At 50.3% G+C, this 16,920-nt stretch overlaps 1 protein-coding gene across 1 annotated transcript; it reads left to right on the plus strand.

Moving 5' to 3' along the window:
- Positions 1–304: 304 nt before the first annotated feature.
- PRPSAP1 (phosphoribosyl pyrophosphate synthetase associated protein 1) lies at positions 305–15,636 on the plus strand. The gene is made up of 10 exons (XM_036339349.1): positions 305–474; positions 3,802–3,854; positions 4,803–4,869; positions 5,285–5,457; positions 7,105–7,220; positions 7,661–7,716; positions 8,915–9,060; positions 12,954–13,024; positions 13,885–14,031; positions 14,449–15,636. The coding sequence occupies exons 1-10, from the start codon at positions 305–307 to the stop codon at positions 14,605–14,607; spliced, it is 1,158 nt and encodes a 385-aa protein (XP_036195242.1). The 3' UTR covers positions 14,608–15,636.
- The last annotated feature ends 1,284 nt before the right edge of the window (positions 15,637–16,920 follow it).

The raw sequence follows: 16,920 nt of genomic DNA on the forward strand, positions 1-16,920 counted from the left end.
TGGCGGCTCTGCGGGCGCTCTAGCCGGCGCCTCTCGGTTTCCCGGATGCCCGGAGGGGGCGGCGGCCTTCCCTCTGGGTCTCTGGAGGCTGCGGCGGCGGCGTCGGTCGCAGCGAACGTGGGTTCCGCCAGAGCTCGTGTGGGTTTGGGTACGAGGAGCGTGAGGGTCTCGGACTCCCCTCTCCGGTGCCGGGCTGCTCGGCGCCTTCCGCAGCCGGGCCCCGGGCGTCGCCGCCGCCTCGGTCGGAACCCCTCCCGGCCGCAGCCCGTCGCGGGCCGGCTGTAACCGCGCCTCGGGCCGGACGATGCCCAAGAAGCTGTTGCTGCTGCCCCCGCTCTCCGTGTCCTCGGCCTTCCGCGCCCCGCGAGTCAGCCCCGCCGCACGCCTGGCCATGAACGCCGCCCGCACCGGCTACCGCGTCTTCTCGGCCAACTCCACGGCCGCGTGCACCGAGCTGGCCAAGCGCATCACCGAGTAAGGGCGGGGCGGGGCCGGGCCGGGGGCCACCGGGCAGCCCTCCCTGCTCCCCTGTCCCTCCAGGCCCCCCGCCCTGCCGCTGGGGAGGGGGTCACAGGTAGCCGACTCCTGCCGTTTGGGGGCTGGACAAACGCTTGGAGGTGACCCAAGGCGTCCCCTCCCCCCCCCGCCCGTCCCCCCAATTCTGCAGACTTTCGATGACTTAATGCGTCCCCACCCCCGTTGCTTGGGCCGCTCTTCCTCCTTTCGTCACCCCAGCGCCACTGCCCAGGCCGGTGGGGAGGATTCCGCAACCCCCGGAGCGAGCGCCCTGGAGAGGGGGCTCGGGTCGGTTCCCCGGGTTGGGGGTGACCCGGGAATCTGCCCACCGTCGTCCCCAAGCGTCCTCCAGGGGCCGGCGGCCAGGATGTGGTTACGCCCCGAGGACCCGGCGGCAGGTTGGAGGGTTCCCCGGGCGCTCGGTGCCGCCGCGGAAGCCCCGGTGGAGAGGCGGGTGGGGGGCGCGTGGGAACGAGGCAGCTCCGGGCGAGCAGATTTGTGGGGGCAGCGACAGAATCGATGGGTCTCCCCGGAGTTTGCACGGCGGCTTTAGGTGGGTCGGCCATCGGAAGGACAGTCGTTGCCTTTGCACCTCCAGCGGCCGCTTCCTCGCTCTCACACTGGCGGGGGACTTGATTTCCCCCAACTTCGTGTGTAAAATAGGGATGATTCTGCCTGCGGGCAAGAATGTTGTGAGCGTGAGCAACATGCTGTGTACATACCAAGCGTGCAGGAGGCAGAGGCTCAGGGTGGCCCCCTGACCAGCACCTGCTTGCTAAGCGGCCTTTTTTCTTCTAGTTGGCTGGGGGGTGGAGTGGGGGGGAACCCTGGAGCCCCAATGTAAAGGAAGAGCTTTCTTTTTTATATTGGTTTTTTTACAGAGAGGAAGGGAGAAGGATAGAGAGTTAGAAACATCATGAGAGAGAAACATCGACCAGCTGCCTCCTGCACACCCCCCACTGGAGATGTGCCCACAACCAAGGTACATGCCCTGGACTGGAATCGAACCTGGGACTCCTCAGTCCGCAGGCCTATGCTCTGTCCACTGAGCCAAACCGGTCAGGGCAGGAAGAGCTTTCTGAGCCCTCCAGATAAACATACAGACGGAAGGAATCGTTTGTCAGCTGACATTTGAAGCCACTTTCGCATTTTAAGCAGTTTACACGCACGCTCCTGGGACGTCTCCTGGGTTGGACAAAGGCCGGGTTACATTTTTAAATTCCCGATGGAAATGCAGAATGCTTATCTGCTTTCCAGTCGGAATGTTAAGTGAAAAGAGGGTAAAAAACAATCCTTGTGCAATCGACTGCCGTGTGTCTGTTTCTAACCCCGACTGTTTGTCTTTGCTTTTTGAGACCAACTAAAACGCTGACTCTGAATAGAAGCTTGTGTGCGTTCACTCGGGGCCAGGTTCACCCCATGCACCTTGCTGAGAGAGAACGGAAAGTTGGAGGGCACTTTTTGAAATTATTGTTAATCATCCCCCGAGGATAGGTTTCTATTGATTTTATACTTAAGAAATGTTTTTCTGGATTTCAGAGAGAGGAAGGGAGAGGGAGAGATAGAAACATCCATGGTGAGAGGGAATCGTCGATCGGCTGCCTCCTGCACATGCCCTGATGGGGGACCTTTGGGTGTATGGGAGGATGCTCCACCGTCTGAGCCACCCGGCCAGGGCTGGAGGGCACATTTAAAATGTCACTGTTTTGCTTTTTTTGTTTTGATATTAGGTTCTTCCCTGCCTTGGTCCAAAAAGGTTTTAAGTTGCTGTGCATAATAAATATTGTAACTACTTCTCTTATCTGTTTCATATGTTGAGTTTCTCAGTAAGACTTTATTTGAACAAAGTTTTACTGCTGAGCAGAGCTTGAGGATCATTAAATTGGATTGACCTCTGAGGTTATGATATTTTATTTCCAGGATTCCTTTCGGATCTAAATGTCAAGCAGGGATTTTAAAACGTTTTTGATGATGACGTTTATTAAGAAAACAGGTGCACTGCCTTCCCAGGGTTTGTGCAGATGACGTGTGTGTTGTAATGAACCCCTATCCTTCATCCAGTCCCACACTTGGGTAATCTTGTTTCATCTGCTCCACCTATCCCTCACCTTTTTTGACTAGAGTACTTAATGGTAAAGTACAATACGTATCAAAATTTACCATCTTAGCCATTTTATTTAATTATTTATCTTTAAAAATGTATTTTTATTGATTACAGAGAGGGAGAGAGAAACATCAATGATGAGAGAGTATCATTGATCGGCTGCCTCCTGCCCCCTTACTGGGGATCAAGCCTGCAACCCAATCATGTGCCCTTGGCCAAAACTGAACCCAGGACCTTCCAGTCGGTGGTCCAAGGCTCTGCCCACTGAGCCAGACCAGCCAGGGCCATCGCAGCCATTTTGAAGTGTACTGCTCAGTGGCATTAGGACATTCACACTGTTGTGCAACCATCCCCACCGGCCATCTCCGGAACTCACCTTCCCAGGCTGAAACTCTGACCCCTTGAAGCACTCGCTCCTCATCCCCCCTCTCCCAGCCCCTGCAACCTCTGTTCTACTTCTGTGCCTGGGAATTGCCTCTTCTGGTACACCTGTAAACAGAATCATGCAGTATCTGTCTTTCCGTGTCTGACTTGTCTTTTCATTCTTCAAGCTTCATCCGTGCTGTAGCCTGTAACAATGTAACGGAATTTCACTCCTTATTCAGGCTGAACAATCTGCCTGGAGTGTGGTTAAGCAGATTCCAAGCTTACATCAGGTCACTGCGCTCATGGAATGGTGACGCTAACCGCTGACCACAACAGCGACACAAAAATCCACCATTAGCTCCTACTATCGCCCCGCGGCACCCTTGTTCCTGTTCCCGGTTGTCTCAAAAAGGGCTTTTCGTACTTGATTTGTTCTCATCGGGATCCAGGCAGGATTCGCTCTGCCTTTGATTAATGGCTCTGAGGTCTGCGTGCCTTTGACCGTGGAGGCATTAACCTTTGGCTTGTGGTTTGGGAGTTACTGCTAGTAGCCAAGTCCTTGTTTGGGAGTGATTTTCCAGGACAATTATTGCTCATAAAACTGTGAGCTGTGGGCTGGCTCCAGTAGAGACTGCGTGACAGCCTGGTGCGCGCCGCTGTGGCCTCCCACGCGCTTTTAGTGCTCCACGCATTACACTTTCTCATGGTTTCTGGCAGAGAAAACCGGACTCGTTTCAGCCTTTCTGTGACACGTGCACGCGAGCTGGAGTGTTTTGGGTGGAGCACTCTTTAATTGCCTTTTCCTTTCCCCATAGGCGTCTTGGTGCTGAACTGGGGAAGTCGGTGGTATATCAAGAGACCAATGGAGGTAAAGTTACTCTTATTTCTGAAGCATCCTCTGTCCTCTGAACCATGCTTTCACTGGCCGGCGTGTATTTAAAGGCAGATATTACTCATGTTTAACACAGAAACATTTTCCTCTAACGTTAGAGGGATAAGTCATCATTCTGTACTTCCCTTTAAATCTCGACTCCTTAAAGCGTCCTTTCCTCTTTTTCCAAGATAATGCAAGTGTCCTGTCATGTGGGATGAAAAAGGGGAGCTGTAGACGGCTCTCTCTTCTCTAGTGGGCTGTGCGGGTGATGCTCCCTGCGTTTATCTGTCCACTGGGCCATCGGCACATCATGAGCCACCTGGGCGGCAGCCTGTAGATGCCGGTCAAGGGCACGTACCTCAGTTGCAGGCTCCTCCCGGGCTTGGGCCCTGGTCGGGGCTCCTGCAGGAGGCAGCCAAATGATGTGTTTCTCTCGCATCGATATTTCTCTCTGTCTCTCCCTCTCTCTTCCACTCTCTCTCTCTTAAAAAAAATCATTGGAAAAATACCCTTGGGTGAGGATTAAAAAAAAAAAAAGAGCAATCTGGTTCTAGGTGATGGTGATAGTAAAAACTCTGTTCTTTTCACCTCTCAGTTTTTCTCTCAAGTGTCTTGTAGACTTTCACTTAGGCTGGCTACCTGTTTCCCTGCCCTCTGGGTTCCCCTGGGGAACCCTTACATGAAGTGATCGTGTAGAGGTCACGTTGCCGATGGCCAGTGTCCTAGGAATGCTGCCTCGTAAATCTTCTGGCGGGCGTGGACTTCTGGTTAAGGTGCCCTTGGTCCTTGCAAAGGCAACTTAGTATCCAGTGATTTCGGATTCTTTTTTAAAGTGAAAGCCTGGCTTCATGGTTCCACGCTTCCTTTTCTCTTCCTGAGCTCTAATTATCTGTGGTGTGAGGAGTGCTTTTCTTAAAGCCACAGGGCATTTTTATTTTTCAGAAACAAGAGTTGAAATAAAAGAATCTGTTCGAGGCCAAGATGTTTTCATTATACAGACAATACCCAGGTAAGAGTTAGCACTGCTTTCACACAATTCATTGTCGTTTCCTATGAACAACAATTTCGTGTTCTTGAAATGATAAATGTGTTTGCATGTTAAACAGTTTTCCTGAGTTTTCTGAGCCATTCTAGCAAATTCATAACCTGAGGAGAGGGTCATGGGAGCCTCTGATTCATAGCAGGTGGGGATGGGTGGTGGGGGCAGTCTCGTTGGTCTGAGCCCCTAGCCTGTGGGAGCTGGTGCTGTCCTCCCGGTAGATAGTGTCAGAAATGAGAAGCCTTTCAGGACTCCCAGCTGTTGTCCGCTGGTAGATGCCTGTAACCCCCGTCTGGGCAGCTTATGTGAAATCGCTGTGGTCGAGATCCTTGCCAGGGGCGAATCGATGAAATTAATCCCCAAACACAAACCTGCGCTGTTTCAGAGACGTGAACACCGCTGTGATGGAGCTGCTGATCATGGCTTACGCGCTGAAGACCGCCTGCGCCAGGAACATTATCGGGGTCATCCCGTACTTCCCCTACAGCAAGCAGAGCAAGATGAGGAAGAGAGGCTCCATCGTGTGCAAGCTCCTGGCGTCCATGCTGGCGAAAGCGGGTGAGTTGGGACTCCTCCCGACCTGAGACTAGCCCGTGCCGCCCTCATGGAGGGGGGGACCCATTTTCTCCAAGTGCCGTCACTGAGGGCCCCTTGTTTCCTGTGCTCAGTGCTGGTGAGGGGTAGGTGAGCTGAGGCAGGAATTCCTACCTTTTCCAATGTCACTCTAAGGCAGTGATGGCGAACCTTTTGAGCTCAGCGTGTCAGCATTTTGAAAAACCCTAACTTAACTCTGGTGCCGTGTCACATATAGAAATTTTTTGATATTTGCAACCATAGTAAAACAGAGACTTATATTTTTGATATTTATTTTATATATTTAAATGCCATTTAACAAAGAAAAATCACCCAAAAAAATGACACACGTGCCATAGGTTCGCCATCACTGCTCTAAGGCTTGGAGTGACATTGTCTGTTTCACTGTTTCCCACTCTTCTCTGATCTTGGCCTTTGACATCGTTCTGTCGTCTTCCTTCACGTTTCATCTTACCTTCATCACATTTTAACTGGAATCTGGGCACTCCTGACCTTCTGAGTTTCAGGTCTAGATTTCTGTATTTGCCTTTTTGCTGAGTTTTATTTATGTACATAATATTAAACAGGGCTTTTCTTTTGCTACTTCTTCAGCTTATGTACTCCTCTGTTCCCTTCCTGTGTCTTTCTGTATAGCAGCTCCTTTTCTTTGCTTTTATTCTAATGTGTTTTTGTCGCAGTGACATACTAGCTGGCCTATGAATCAAATGTAATAGCACTTTACAATGATGGGAATTTTATTTGCGTGATGTTTATTTAAAACTCTAACAAAAGAAAAAAAATTGAACAGATTTTAGTCCTCAGAAACATACATCTCTTGTTTAGCCCTGTTGATATATCAGTCTGTCTTCATTGTTTTTCTATAAGAATATTTCATGGCCCGTTCTTTTATGACAGATAGAAATTGTTCTACATCCTTCAGTATCTTATCTTTATATTACATGATTTCTTCTTTTTAAATATGTACATTACTTTATTTTTGCTTTCTTATTCCTTCTGCCTTAGCCACAGTCTTTTCGCATTTCTTCCTAAACTTTTTAGTCAAGGCCTTACTATGTTTACATCAAATTTTGCTTCAGTATTTATTAATTTCATCTTCATATTTTTACTTCTACCTGAGTTTTCTTTTCTTGTTTTTGAGGACCAAGCTAATAGTAATAGCAGCAGAGGAGAGCACTTCTCCCAGCTTCAAGGCTTTGTCTTTGTGGAAGGTTAGAGACGCTGCGCACATTTTTTAGAAAGAAAGGAAGGGAGAGGGAGAAAGAGATAGAAACATTAATGATGAGAGAGAATCATTGATTGGCTGCCCCCTGCACGCCCCCTACTGGGGATTGTGCAACCCAAGCATGTGCCCTGACCAGGAATTGAACTGGGGACCTCTTAGTGCCCAGGTCAGTGCTCAACCACTGAGCCACACTGGCCAGGCTGGGCACATTCTTTAGTTCGTTAGGTTTTGTTAAGGTTGCAGATAAAGTCTATAAGTCATGTACTTGTTAACAGTACCCCCGGCCTCCAATCTTTTGTTAGGAAACAGGAGTTGGGCGTCTAGTGTGTGTCCCCTGTAGTCATTAACTTGCAGGGGTGAACTTGTAATTCTTTGTTTTAAAATTTCAGGTTTAACTCACATTATCACTATGGATCTTCACCAAAAGGAAATTCAAGGCTTTTTCAGCTTTCCCGTGGACAACCTTAGAGCCTCACCTTTCCTGCTTCAGTATATCCAGGAAGAAGTGAGGAGCCACCGCAAACACCCTGTCCTCCCTGTAGTTGCTCTCTGGTGTCCGATTTCCACACTGAGAGGCACGCGCGTGCCCTTTCCCTTAGTCTCGATCCTGAGGCAGCCAGACAGGGTCAGCACTTAGGCATGGAGGGTCATAGAGTTCAGAGACTAAATCTGGATTTCCTTCTAAGTATCTTTAGCAATTGGCTTATTAAACGAAGAATTGTGTTCTTAAACGAAGGTTTTAAGAACTAATTACTTTTTTTCCTTCTTGATGTAACAGTACTTTTGCAATGACGTTAATTGATAAGTGTTAAAATTCTAAAATGTGTGAATGAGATTCTAGTATATGTGATTGCTAGTGTGGATTGTTGTTATTAGAGGAAAGAATGTAATACCAGCATCCAGGTATAACTTTTCAGTATTTTCTTATTTTTCCTCCAAATCTAGATTCCAAATTACAGAAATGCAGTCATTGTAGCTAAGTCTCCTGATGCTGCAAAAAGGTAACTACTCCAGATACTGATGCAAGCCCTGGGGGTGCTCTCTGAAGTCAGAACGAGCTGCTTGGGGATCAGGGGCTGTCCTGTCACGGCCGTGGAAGCTCATTGGCCTGGACTCGCGCCACATCTCTGATAATGAAGTGCTTCCTTCACACTCGTAGGGAAAGGAAGGCAGAAGGGCTATGAGCACTTTCAGGCAGGCGTTATTGTTTTTTAAATACGTTTTTACTAGAGGCCTGTTGCACGGAAAGATTCATGCAATAGGCCTGGGTCCCAGGTGCCGGAGGAAAACCGGCGCCGCTCTGGCCGGAGCCGCCTTCACAGCCCTCACTGCTCCAGCAGAGCCGCCTTCAGTCTTCGCTCCACCGCTTCACGGCTACATATGCAAATTAACTGCCATCTTTGTTGGCGGTTAATTTGCATATCTTGCTGATTAGCCGATGGGAGGTGTAGCGAAGGTATGGTTAACTTCAGTCTTTGCCTATTATTAGATAGGATTGATTTAGAGAGGAAGGGAGAGGGAGAGAGAAACATCAATGATGAGAATCATTGATCAGCTGCCTCCTGCACGCCCCTGACTGGGGATGGAGCCTGCAGCCCAGGCCTGTGCTCTGACCGGGAATCGAACTGTGACCTCCTGGTTCGTAGGTCGACACTTAACCACTGAGCCATGCAGGCAGGGCAGCAGTGATTTTTTTTTTAATATATTTTTTATTTTTTTACAGAGAGGGATAGAGAGCTAGAAACATCGATAAGATAGAAACATCAATCAGTTGCCTCCTGTACACCCCCCACTGGGGATGTGCCTGCAACCAAGGTACATGCCCTTGACCTGAATCAAACCTGGGACCCTTGAGTCCGCAGGCCGACGCTCTATCCACTGAGCCAAACCCGTCAGGGCAGCAGTGACTTTTAAGAGACCTTTTTCAACAAAGTGTTTCCTTCTGAAGAAGAGTTAGGTTATTGGACAAAGGCTAGAACCAAAATGATCTAGAAGCAGATATTCGTCCACATCTCGGCTCACAGGCCTCTGGAGGCTTTTACTCTTTGGCCTGGGCCCACATTCTGGTTTGTATAAATAATTCCCTGTGTGTCCCTAAGAGGTGGAATGTTCCTTTCATTTTGTGATTAATAAAACGATGGAATAGTGATGCGTGGGTTTTCTTCCCAGAAGTTCCCACCTCCCTCGTCTCTCTCTCAGGGCCCAGTCGTATGCTGAGAGGCTCCGCCTGGGCTTGGCTGTGATCCACGGTGAGGCTCAGTGCACCGAGCTGGACATGGACGACGGCCGCCACTCTCCCCCGATGGTCAAAAACGCCACGGTGCACCCCGGCCTGGAGCTGCCGTGTAAGATTAGCTCTATTTCTTACTTTGTTTGGAAACTGAAGAAAGTCTTGGATGACATGAATGGCTAGGAATTAATACTGATGTGGACTTGCCGTCTTGGTATTCTTAAATACCTATGGCAATGGTTTTGCATTGATTTCGCCTTTTGTGAAAGGAGATTGTTGTACACATTTGCGGGCTGTGTAAGACAATCCGAGAGGGTGAGATCATTTTAGCTTTAGTAGAAAAGTTGTATGTGTGACGCTCCGAAGCCTAAGCTTTCTATCTTGGGCGATGGGCGATGGCCACGCTGGTCAGATACCAGGCTTTGCTGATCGGGCGCGTTCGCCCCGAGTTAGTAATAGAGCTGATGACCTGGTGACTGACAGACTGTGACTGACCAAGCAGAGTGGAGGTGTGTGTTTCCATGGAACTTTCGAGTGGCAATAACCAGCGTTCTCAACTGGAAGGTGTATTATGCTTCTTATATCTGAGGAAGGAGTTTATTTCTTTTAAAAATGTGTATCCATTCGCCATGCCTCCGAAACACATTAGCAGGTGGGTGTAGTAGAGCCTCACACCCAGGTTATTTCAGACAGGCCCCTGTCTGAGGCGTCAGCGTTCTAATGTTTACAATGACCAGACTCAGGACACTAACCTCGTTTTCATTCTATTGTCCAATCTTCAGACCTTCCTCAGATTTTGTCAGTCGTCCAACCAATGTCCTTTAGGACAAAAGAGAACGTCGTTTTCTGGACTAGAGCCCAGTAGAAGGTGACACGCTGCACTCAGTCTCCGTCTAGAACGCACCTCTGTTCTGGTCTCTCGTGACCTTGATTCTCTGAAGAGCACAGGCCAGGTGCTCGGTAGAATATTCCTTCATTGGGGCGTGTTGTTGCCTCGTGACTAGTTGTTCCTGTGGTTGTTGACAAATGGTGATCTTCCCAGTTCCCCTTCTCCCTCCTGGTTCATTCCTTTGTATCGTATGGATTCATAGAGTCCTACTTTATTCAGTGTGTTACAGTCTAATTCATTGCTACTATTTTTTTTAAAGAATGTTTTCATTTTATTTTTTGTTAATCCTCACCCAAGGATATTTTTCCACTGATTTTTAGAGAGAGTGGAAGGGAGGGGGAGAGAGAGAAAGATAAACATCTTTGTGAGAGAGACACATTGATTGGTTGCCTCCTGCACGCGCTCCAACCAGGGCCGATATAGAGCCTGCAACCCAGGTATGTGCCTTTGACTGGAATTGAACCCAGCACCCTTCAGTCTGTGGGCCGACGCTCTATCCACTACCAGTGGTTCTCAGCCTTCTGGCCCTTTAAATACAGTTCCTCATGTTGTGACCCAACCATAAAATTATTTTCGTTGCTACTTCATCACTGTAATGTTGCTACTGTGATGAATCGTCATGTAAATATCTGATATGCAGGATGGTCTTAGGCGACCCCTGTGAAAGGGTCCTTCGACCGCCAAAGGGGTCGCGACCCACAGGTTGAGGACCGCTGCAAGCCAAACCGGCCAGGGCGGAGAGCAGAACCTTAATCGTAGGGTAGTAGAAGCACCCTCTATCCCCTGTCTTCACAGTACATTACTTTTACTGAAATTTTAATTTAAAAAAAAATTTGTTTTTAATTTATTGATTTCAGAGAGGAAGGGAGAGACAGAGAGACATAGAAACACCAGTGATGAGAGAGAATCATTGATCGGCTGCCTCCTGCAAGCCCCACACTGGGGATCGAGCCCGCAGCCAGGCCTGTGCTCTGACTGGAAATTGAACCGTGACCTCCTGGTTCATAGGTCGACACTCAACCACTGAGCCACGCCGGCCGGGCTGCAATTTTAAATGCTTGGTATTTTATTTTCTGGGCAAGCCGTTGGGAAAAAATCGGGCTTGTTTTTTCTAAGCCTGCCAGGCGCTGTTTTTTCTGCGGACCCTGTAGAAAGTTTCTCTGTTTGTAGGAGACATCAGTTATGTGTCAGGTTTAGCTCGTTATGAGCAAGGAGTGGGCATCTGGGGAGCCAGGCTGCTTTTCAAAGCCCCGGGAAGCTCAGCCTTCCTCGCTGAGCTCTTCCTCGTTGCAGACGGACAGGTGCTGGGGGAGAGGCGGGTCGGCCGCGAACAGAGCGCTGCGGCTGGCTTTCTGTCTCCGGCTGGAGCTGGTTCTCTGCTGATATTTGATGAGGGATCCTGGCTCGCAACCTTTTCATTTTTTTAGTCAAGAAAAGGGCCCACCTCTCTTTAAGGGGCGCTAGGATTCATTAAGGACAGGGTTTGAGGAAGCCTTTCCTAACGGTGACCTGTTTTCTTCCCTTGGGTGGGGTTTATATACAGAGCCTTTCTCTGTCCAAATGCAAGGCCCTGCCCTGTGTCTGGGAGGGGGAAGTAGGAAGCGTCTGAAATTGGCCAGTAAAATAGTGCTGAATGCAACTCGGCTAGTTTGCTGGAGAAAGGCACACCCCTGTTCGTTGAGGTTTGCGGTGCCCATAGGAGGGATCAGCTAAGCTGGGCTGGTAATTACCAAATGGCTGGTAACTACTGACGGCTTAATCGCCCTGACTTTCCTTCTTTCCCCTCTCCCACTACGAGCTTAAGAAATGTTTCAGAATAGTAAACCACTTTCTAAAGCGGAGGGTCCCGGCCTGTCCTTGCAACACACATTTCTCCTCCCGGGGACTCGCTCCGTCCGCCGTTTGCTCTGTGCACCGACGGCCTTTCCAGGGAGGGTTTCCCAGCGAGATACGAAGCCTCTCCTCTGAGGACTGATGACACCCGGAAACGTGGGGGACTCGGACTCATTGTTCTCAGGTTCCGGACTTTCAGGAAACTGTGTCATCGTGTTAATAAGGTCACACTGTCCAGTGGAAGTCCCCTTGGAAGAAACGAGCGCCAGCTCTTGCCGGCGGCCTTTCCCGGGGTTTCTGGGAGGGGCGTTCATTTCTCATTCCTCGCCGTCTCGGGGGGCTTTCCCGGGAGCGGCGGGCGCTGCCGGCTCTCCTCGCCTGCGGCTCTGGCTGGCACAGGTGGCTGCCGGGCTCACGTGGCTAGTCTCAGCTGGGAAGTGCTGTGTAATACGCACACCAGATTCCGAAGACAGTATGAAAGCCATGTAAAACATTTCTAATAAATTTGCATATTGCTTACATACTGAAATAATATTTTGGCTGTATTGCGTAAAATCTATTCATTTCACCTATGTGATTTTACTTTTTTTTTTTTAAATATATTTTATTGATTTTTTTACAGAGAGGAAGGGAGAGAGATAGTTAGAAACATCGATGAGAGAGAAACATCGATCAGCTGCCTCCTGCCCACCCCCTACTGGGGAGGTGCCCGCAACCCAGGTACATGCCCTTGACCAGAATTGAACCTGGGACCCTTCAGTCCGCAGGCCGACGCTCTATCCACTGAGCCAAACCGGTTTCGGCTGATTTTACTTTTTAATGTGGCTACTAGGAAATGTAAAATTATATGTCTCACCGTTTGTTTCTTTTCTTTTTTAATTTTTTTTTATTGATTTCAGAGAGGAAGGGAGAGGACAAGAGAGATGGAAACATCAATGATGAGAGAGAATCATGGATTGGCTCCCTCCTGCGTGACCCTCACTGGGAAGTGAGTCCGCAACCCGGGCCTGTGCCCTGACTGAGAATCAAACCATGACCTCCTGGTTCATAGGTTGATGCTCAACCACTGAGCCACGCCAGGGGGCTCATCGTCTGTTTCTGTCAGACAGCGTGCTCTAGACAGGCTGTTTCTGAGAGACCCCTGGCTCCTTGAAGAGGAATCTGCTTTCTTTTTTTTTGGTCTACAGTGGTTTTGCCACCACTTCCAGAGGGTGAGATTGGCTGTGATCACAGTTACGTAGTGATGCATGACTAACTGGGTCTTGTCATTTGTGTCGTTTTGCTAGTGATGATGGCCAAAGAGAAGCCACCGATCACCGTGGTCGGAGACGTTGGCGGGAGGATCGCCATCATAGTGGTATGTCAGTGCATCTCCTGGGCGGAGCGGGATAAGTAGACATTTTTATGTAGATGAACAGGGATTATTATAACCAACAGCTGTAAGGAGAGCTTGGTAACTCCCATAAGAAAGTTCACCCCCATAAGTGACGTTTGTCTTAAACTGTAGGTCCCATCCAAGCAGCTAACACCCTCCACCTTAAGCTTTAGGGCGGAGAGGTGAACTAGGAGGAGCCGTTCCATTTTTTAAAATATATATTTGTATTGATTTCAGAGAGGAAGGGAGAGGGAGAGAGAAACATCAATGAGAGAATCATTGATTGGCCGCCCCCTGCGACCAATGGGATCGAGCCTGCGACCTGGGCACATGCCCTGACTGGGAATTGAAATGTGACCTCCTGGTTCGTACATAGGTTGATGCTCAGCCACTGAGCCATGCCAGCCGGGCAGAGCTGTTCCATTTTCACTAGAGAGCAAGTGTTCTATGTGCTCCCAGCTCTAAATGCCTTTGCTGGGCCAGAGGATGGTCCTTCGCAGTGGCTCACTTTCTGTGTGGGGGCCCCCTGCCCCCCCGTTTAACTTTCTCAGGAAAGTGCATGGGGCACTGGCTGTGTAGGTTGATCTGACATTTGACACTGGAAATGAGCCCGAGGGGTCATAAACTCCAGCTGTATATGCCACATGTGCCTGGAAGGCGTTGCTCTCTGCACCGACAGCCATGCAGAGTGCAGTCCGCGCAGCCCTGCTGCCGTTGCTGGGTGTGCGGCTCTGACCGGGCGGATGGCTCTGCTTGTGACTCGCGTCCTCTGCAGCGGGTGCAGGGAAGGCAGAGAGTGCTCCCAGGCGGCCCCGGGACCTCCTCCCCCCATCTCTTCTCAGGACGACATCATTGATGACGTGGAAAGTTTCGTGGCTGCTGCAGAGATCCTGAAGGAGAGAGGCGCCTACAAGATCTACGTCATGGCCACGCATGGCATCCTGTCCGCGGAGGCCCCCCGCCTGATCGAGGAGTCCTCCATCGACGAGGTCTGTCTGCGGGGCTCGAACACTTAGCTCAGGCCAGGCCTGCTGCCTTTTCTGTGCGTAATGGAGGGACTCGCTCAGTGTTGCCTACCCTCCCCAGGGGCCTGTCCTGGCAGCGTCTGTGCACGTCAGTGTAATTCGGGCTTCCACAGGGTTAATGCCCGACGAGCATTTCTCTTGGCCCAGTGCAAGGCCTCACCCTGTCACTTCTGCACACCAGCCCGTGGCGCTCAGAATCTTACGTTCTGACCACGAAACCTCTCCCTGGGAAGTTGCTTAGTCTAGTTTGTAGAAACCAGACTCGGCAGAGTAACGTTCTGTGGGTTGGGACGGGCTGGGGCTACTCAATGGATAAACTTTTCCGAGTGACCACGGGGGGCACGGCAGTTACAATGCTCGTTTTCCGCGTTGCCGTGACAGGTGGTGGTGACCAACACCGTCCCTCACGAGGTGCAGAAGCTGCAGTGCCCCAAGATCAAGACGGTGGACATCAGCCTCATTCTCTCCGAAGCCATCCGCCGGATCCACAACGGGGAGTCCATGGCCTACCTCTTCCGGAACATCACTGTGGACGACTAGCTCTCCGGCGGCTTTGGCCTTGGCCTGGGACTCCTGAGCAAAGCAGTGCCATCAATTATGTACCCGGTGTTTCCTTTCAAGGGAGCCAGATCGCCTCCCGTCAGGGTTGGTCGGTGGGAAGCATTAAAATCGTCGAGAGGGAGACATAGCTCATGGATAAATGGCCTTCACTGTGTGCCCTCACACCCTGTTCCCTAAAGGAAAGTACGGCGCTTTCCTGAGAGAACCAGAAAGCCTTACGGTGTTGACAGGACTTAGCGCAGGCAGTGTTAACTCTAGAACATTCGTTCAGTTGTTTCAGCCGCAGGGAAGTGCGTGTGCATGTCCAGCCTGGGGAGGGAAGCCAATTGTCTTCCAATTGTCCTCGCCTTCGGCAGCCGCAGGTGAACCTTCTGGAGAGAATTGCGTTTTCCTCGGAGAAACGGCTGTGTCTGCAGCCAGTGGGCAATCGGGCGGCGTTGTGTTGCTCCCCAGCAAGGACGCAGGTCAGAGAGCAGCGCCCTCTCTGGGTGTGCGCCTTGCGCTTCAGTTGCAAATGAAAGGCTCTTCACGCCGTGGCACAGCCACGCACTGTCGTGCCTCCTGGTGACTAACTTGGTCCAGACTCTGCAGGAGACGAGGGATACAGTAAAGGGGTGGGGTCCGTGGGGTCCCAGGCCGCAGCCTTCGAAGGTCCTGTCCTTCCTACCCGTTGGGGTGAGATCCTCGTTGAGTAATAGGGTTAAGATCTAAATTTGTAAAACAACTAATTGTACGTTTCCCAGTTGGAGGTGAATCACTTATTGAATCACTTAGGACTGCACTTGGCCTTTCTACCCAGCATTTAAGCTTACACAGTCAGAACCCTGACTTCCACCCGTTTGTCGAGGGGACCTTGCTGCCGTGTGGTGTAAACTTTCCGCCCGTCTGGTCTAGTCCGGTCAGGCCGAGTGCAGTGATGGGAAGGAGGGTGTCTGCCCGGCTGGGACCCGGAATTGCTTATTGGGTCTGGTAGTTCCTCGGAGACAATAAAGGCCACTTTGCACATTTTGTACAGTTGTGTTTCTCTGCAGGGAAGTTTTGTTGACTTTTAAAAATATATGTACATTTTTGCCCTGACCGGTTTGGCTCAGTGGATAGAGCGTCGGCCTGCGGACTCAAGGGTCCCAGGTTCGATTCTGGTCAAGGGCATGTACCTTGGTTGCGGGCACATCCCCAGTAAGGAGTGTGCAGGAGGCAGCTGATCGATGTTTCTCTCTCATTGGTGTTTCTGGCTCTCTATCCCTCTCCCTTCCTCTCTGTAAAAAAATCAATAAAATATATTTTTAAAAAATATATATATGTACATTTTTATTATTTCAGAGAGGAAGGGAGAGGGAGAGAGAGAAACATCAATGATGAAAGAAAATCATTGCTCGGCTGCCTCCTGGACGTCCCCCACTGGGGATCGAGCCCATAACCCAGGCATGTGCCCTGACTGGGAATCGAACCATGACCTCCTGGTTCATAGGTCAATGCTCAACCACTGAGCCACTCCGGCCGGGCTCATTGACATTTTTATCCCTTCCCTAAGGACTAGAAAAGTTCCTAGCCTGCAGGCAAGACTTTGAGCCCATTAGCTTTTCAAGCATACAAATAGGTTGCTGCTGTTAGGAGGCCAAGTTGGGTCATTTTGAGCAAAGAACTGAACTATGAAATGAGCGCGGGCAGGGAAGAGCCACAGGCTTCCTCAGGAGACCTGGCTCCCAGCTCAGCCAGGCGGCTCGTCCTTCCCGGGCCTCTGTCGTCCGCAGTATAAAGAGGTTTGGAATTGAAAGCAAAGGTCCTTTCAACCAAGTCCCATTTATACCTCCATTTACTATTTCCCCAAGTGCATGTACTTGGTGAAAGCATTCAGTAGAATGTATTTCCTGGGATTAGAATGAGTACATGTTAGAATATGCCCTTTCCACTGGCAGAAAGTCCTCATGTGCCTGGCCTGATACCAAGTCTCTGATGAACATGGAAACGGGCCCGGCTGGTGCAGCTCAGTGGTTTGAGCATGGGTCTATGAACTAGGTCACAGTCCATTCCCGGTCAGGGTACATCGCTTGGTCCCCAGTAGGGGCCGTGCAGGAGACAGCCAAGCGATGCAGCTGATGAGTGATTCTCCTCATTGATGTTTCTACCTCCCTCTCTGAAATCATTAAAAATATATTTTAAGATGAAAACCGGAGTCGGGGAGCGGACATTCCCGCCGTGGCCAGCGCAGTAGCAGTGACAGTCCTTCGGAAAGTCACTGAGCTGGGGATGGAGAGAGCGCAGCACCGCAGCTTCCAGGGCGGCCAGGCCCGC

This window comes from Myotis myotis, unplaced genomic scaffold, assembly GCF_014108235.1.
Source record: "Myotis myotis isolate mMyoMyo1 unplaced genomic scaffold, mMyoMyo1.p scaffold_m19_p_17, whole genome shotgun sequence".
Classification (NCBI taxonomy): Eukaryota; Metazoa; Chordata; class Mammalia; order Chiroptera; family Vespertilionidae; genus Myotis; species Myotis myotis.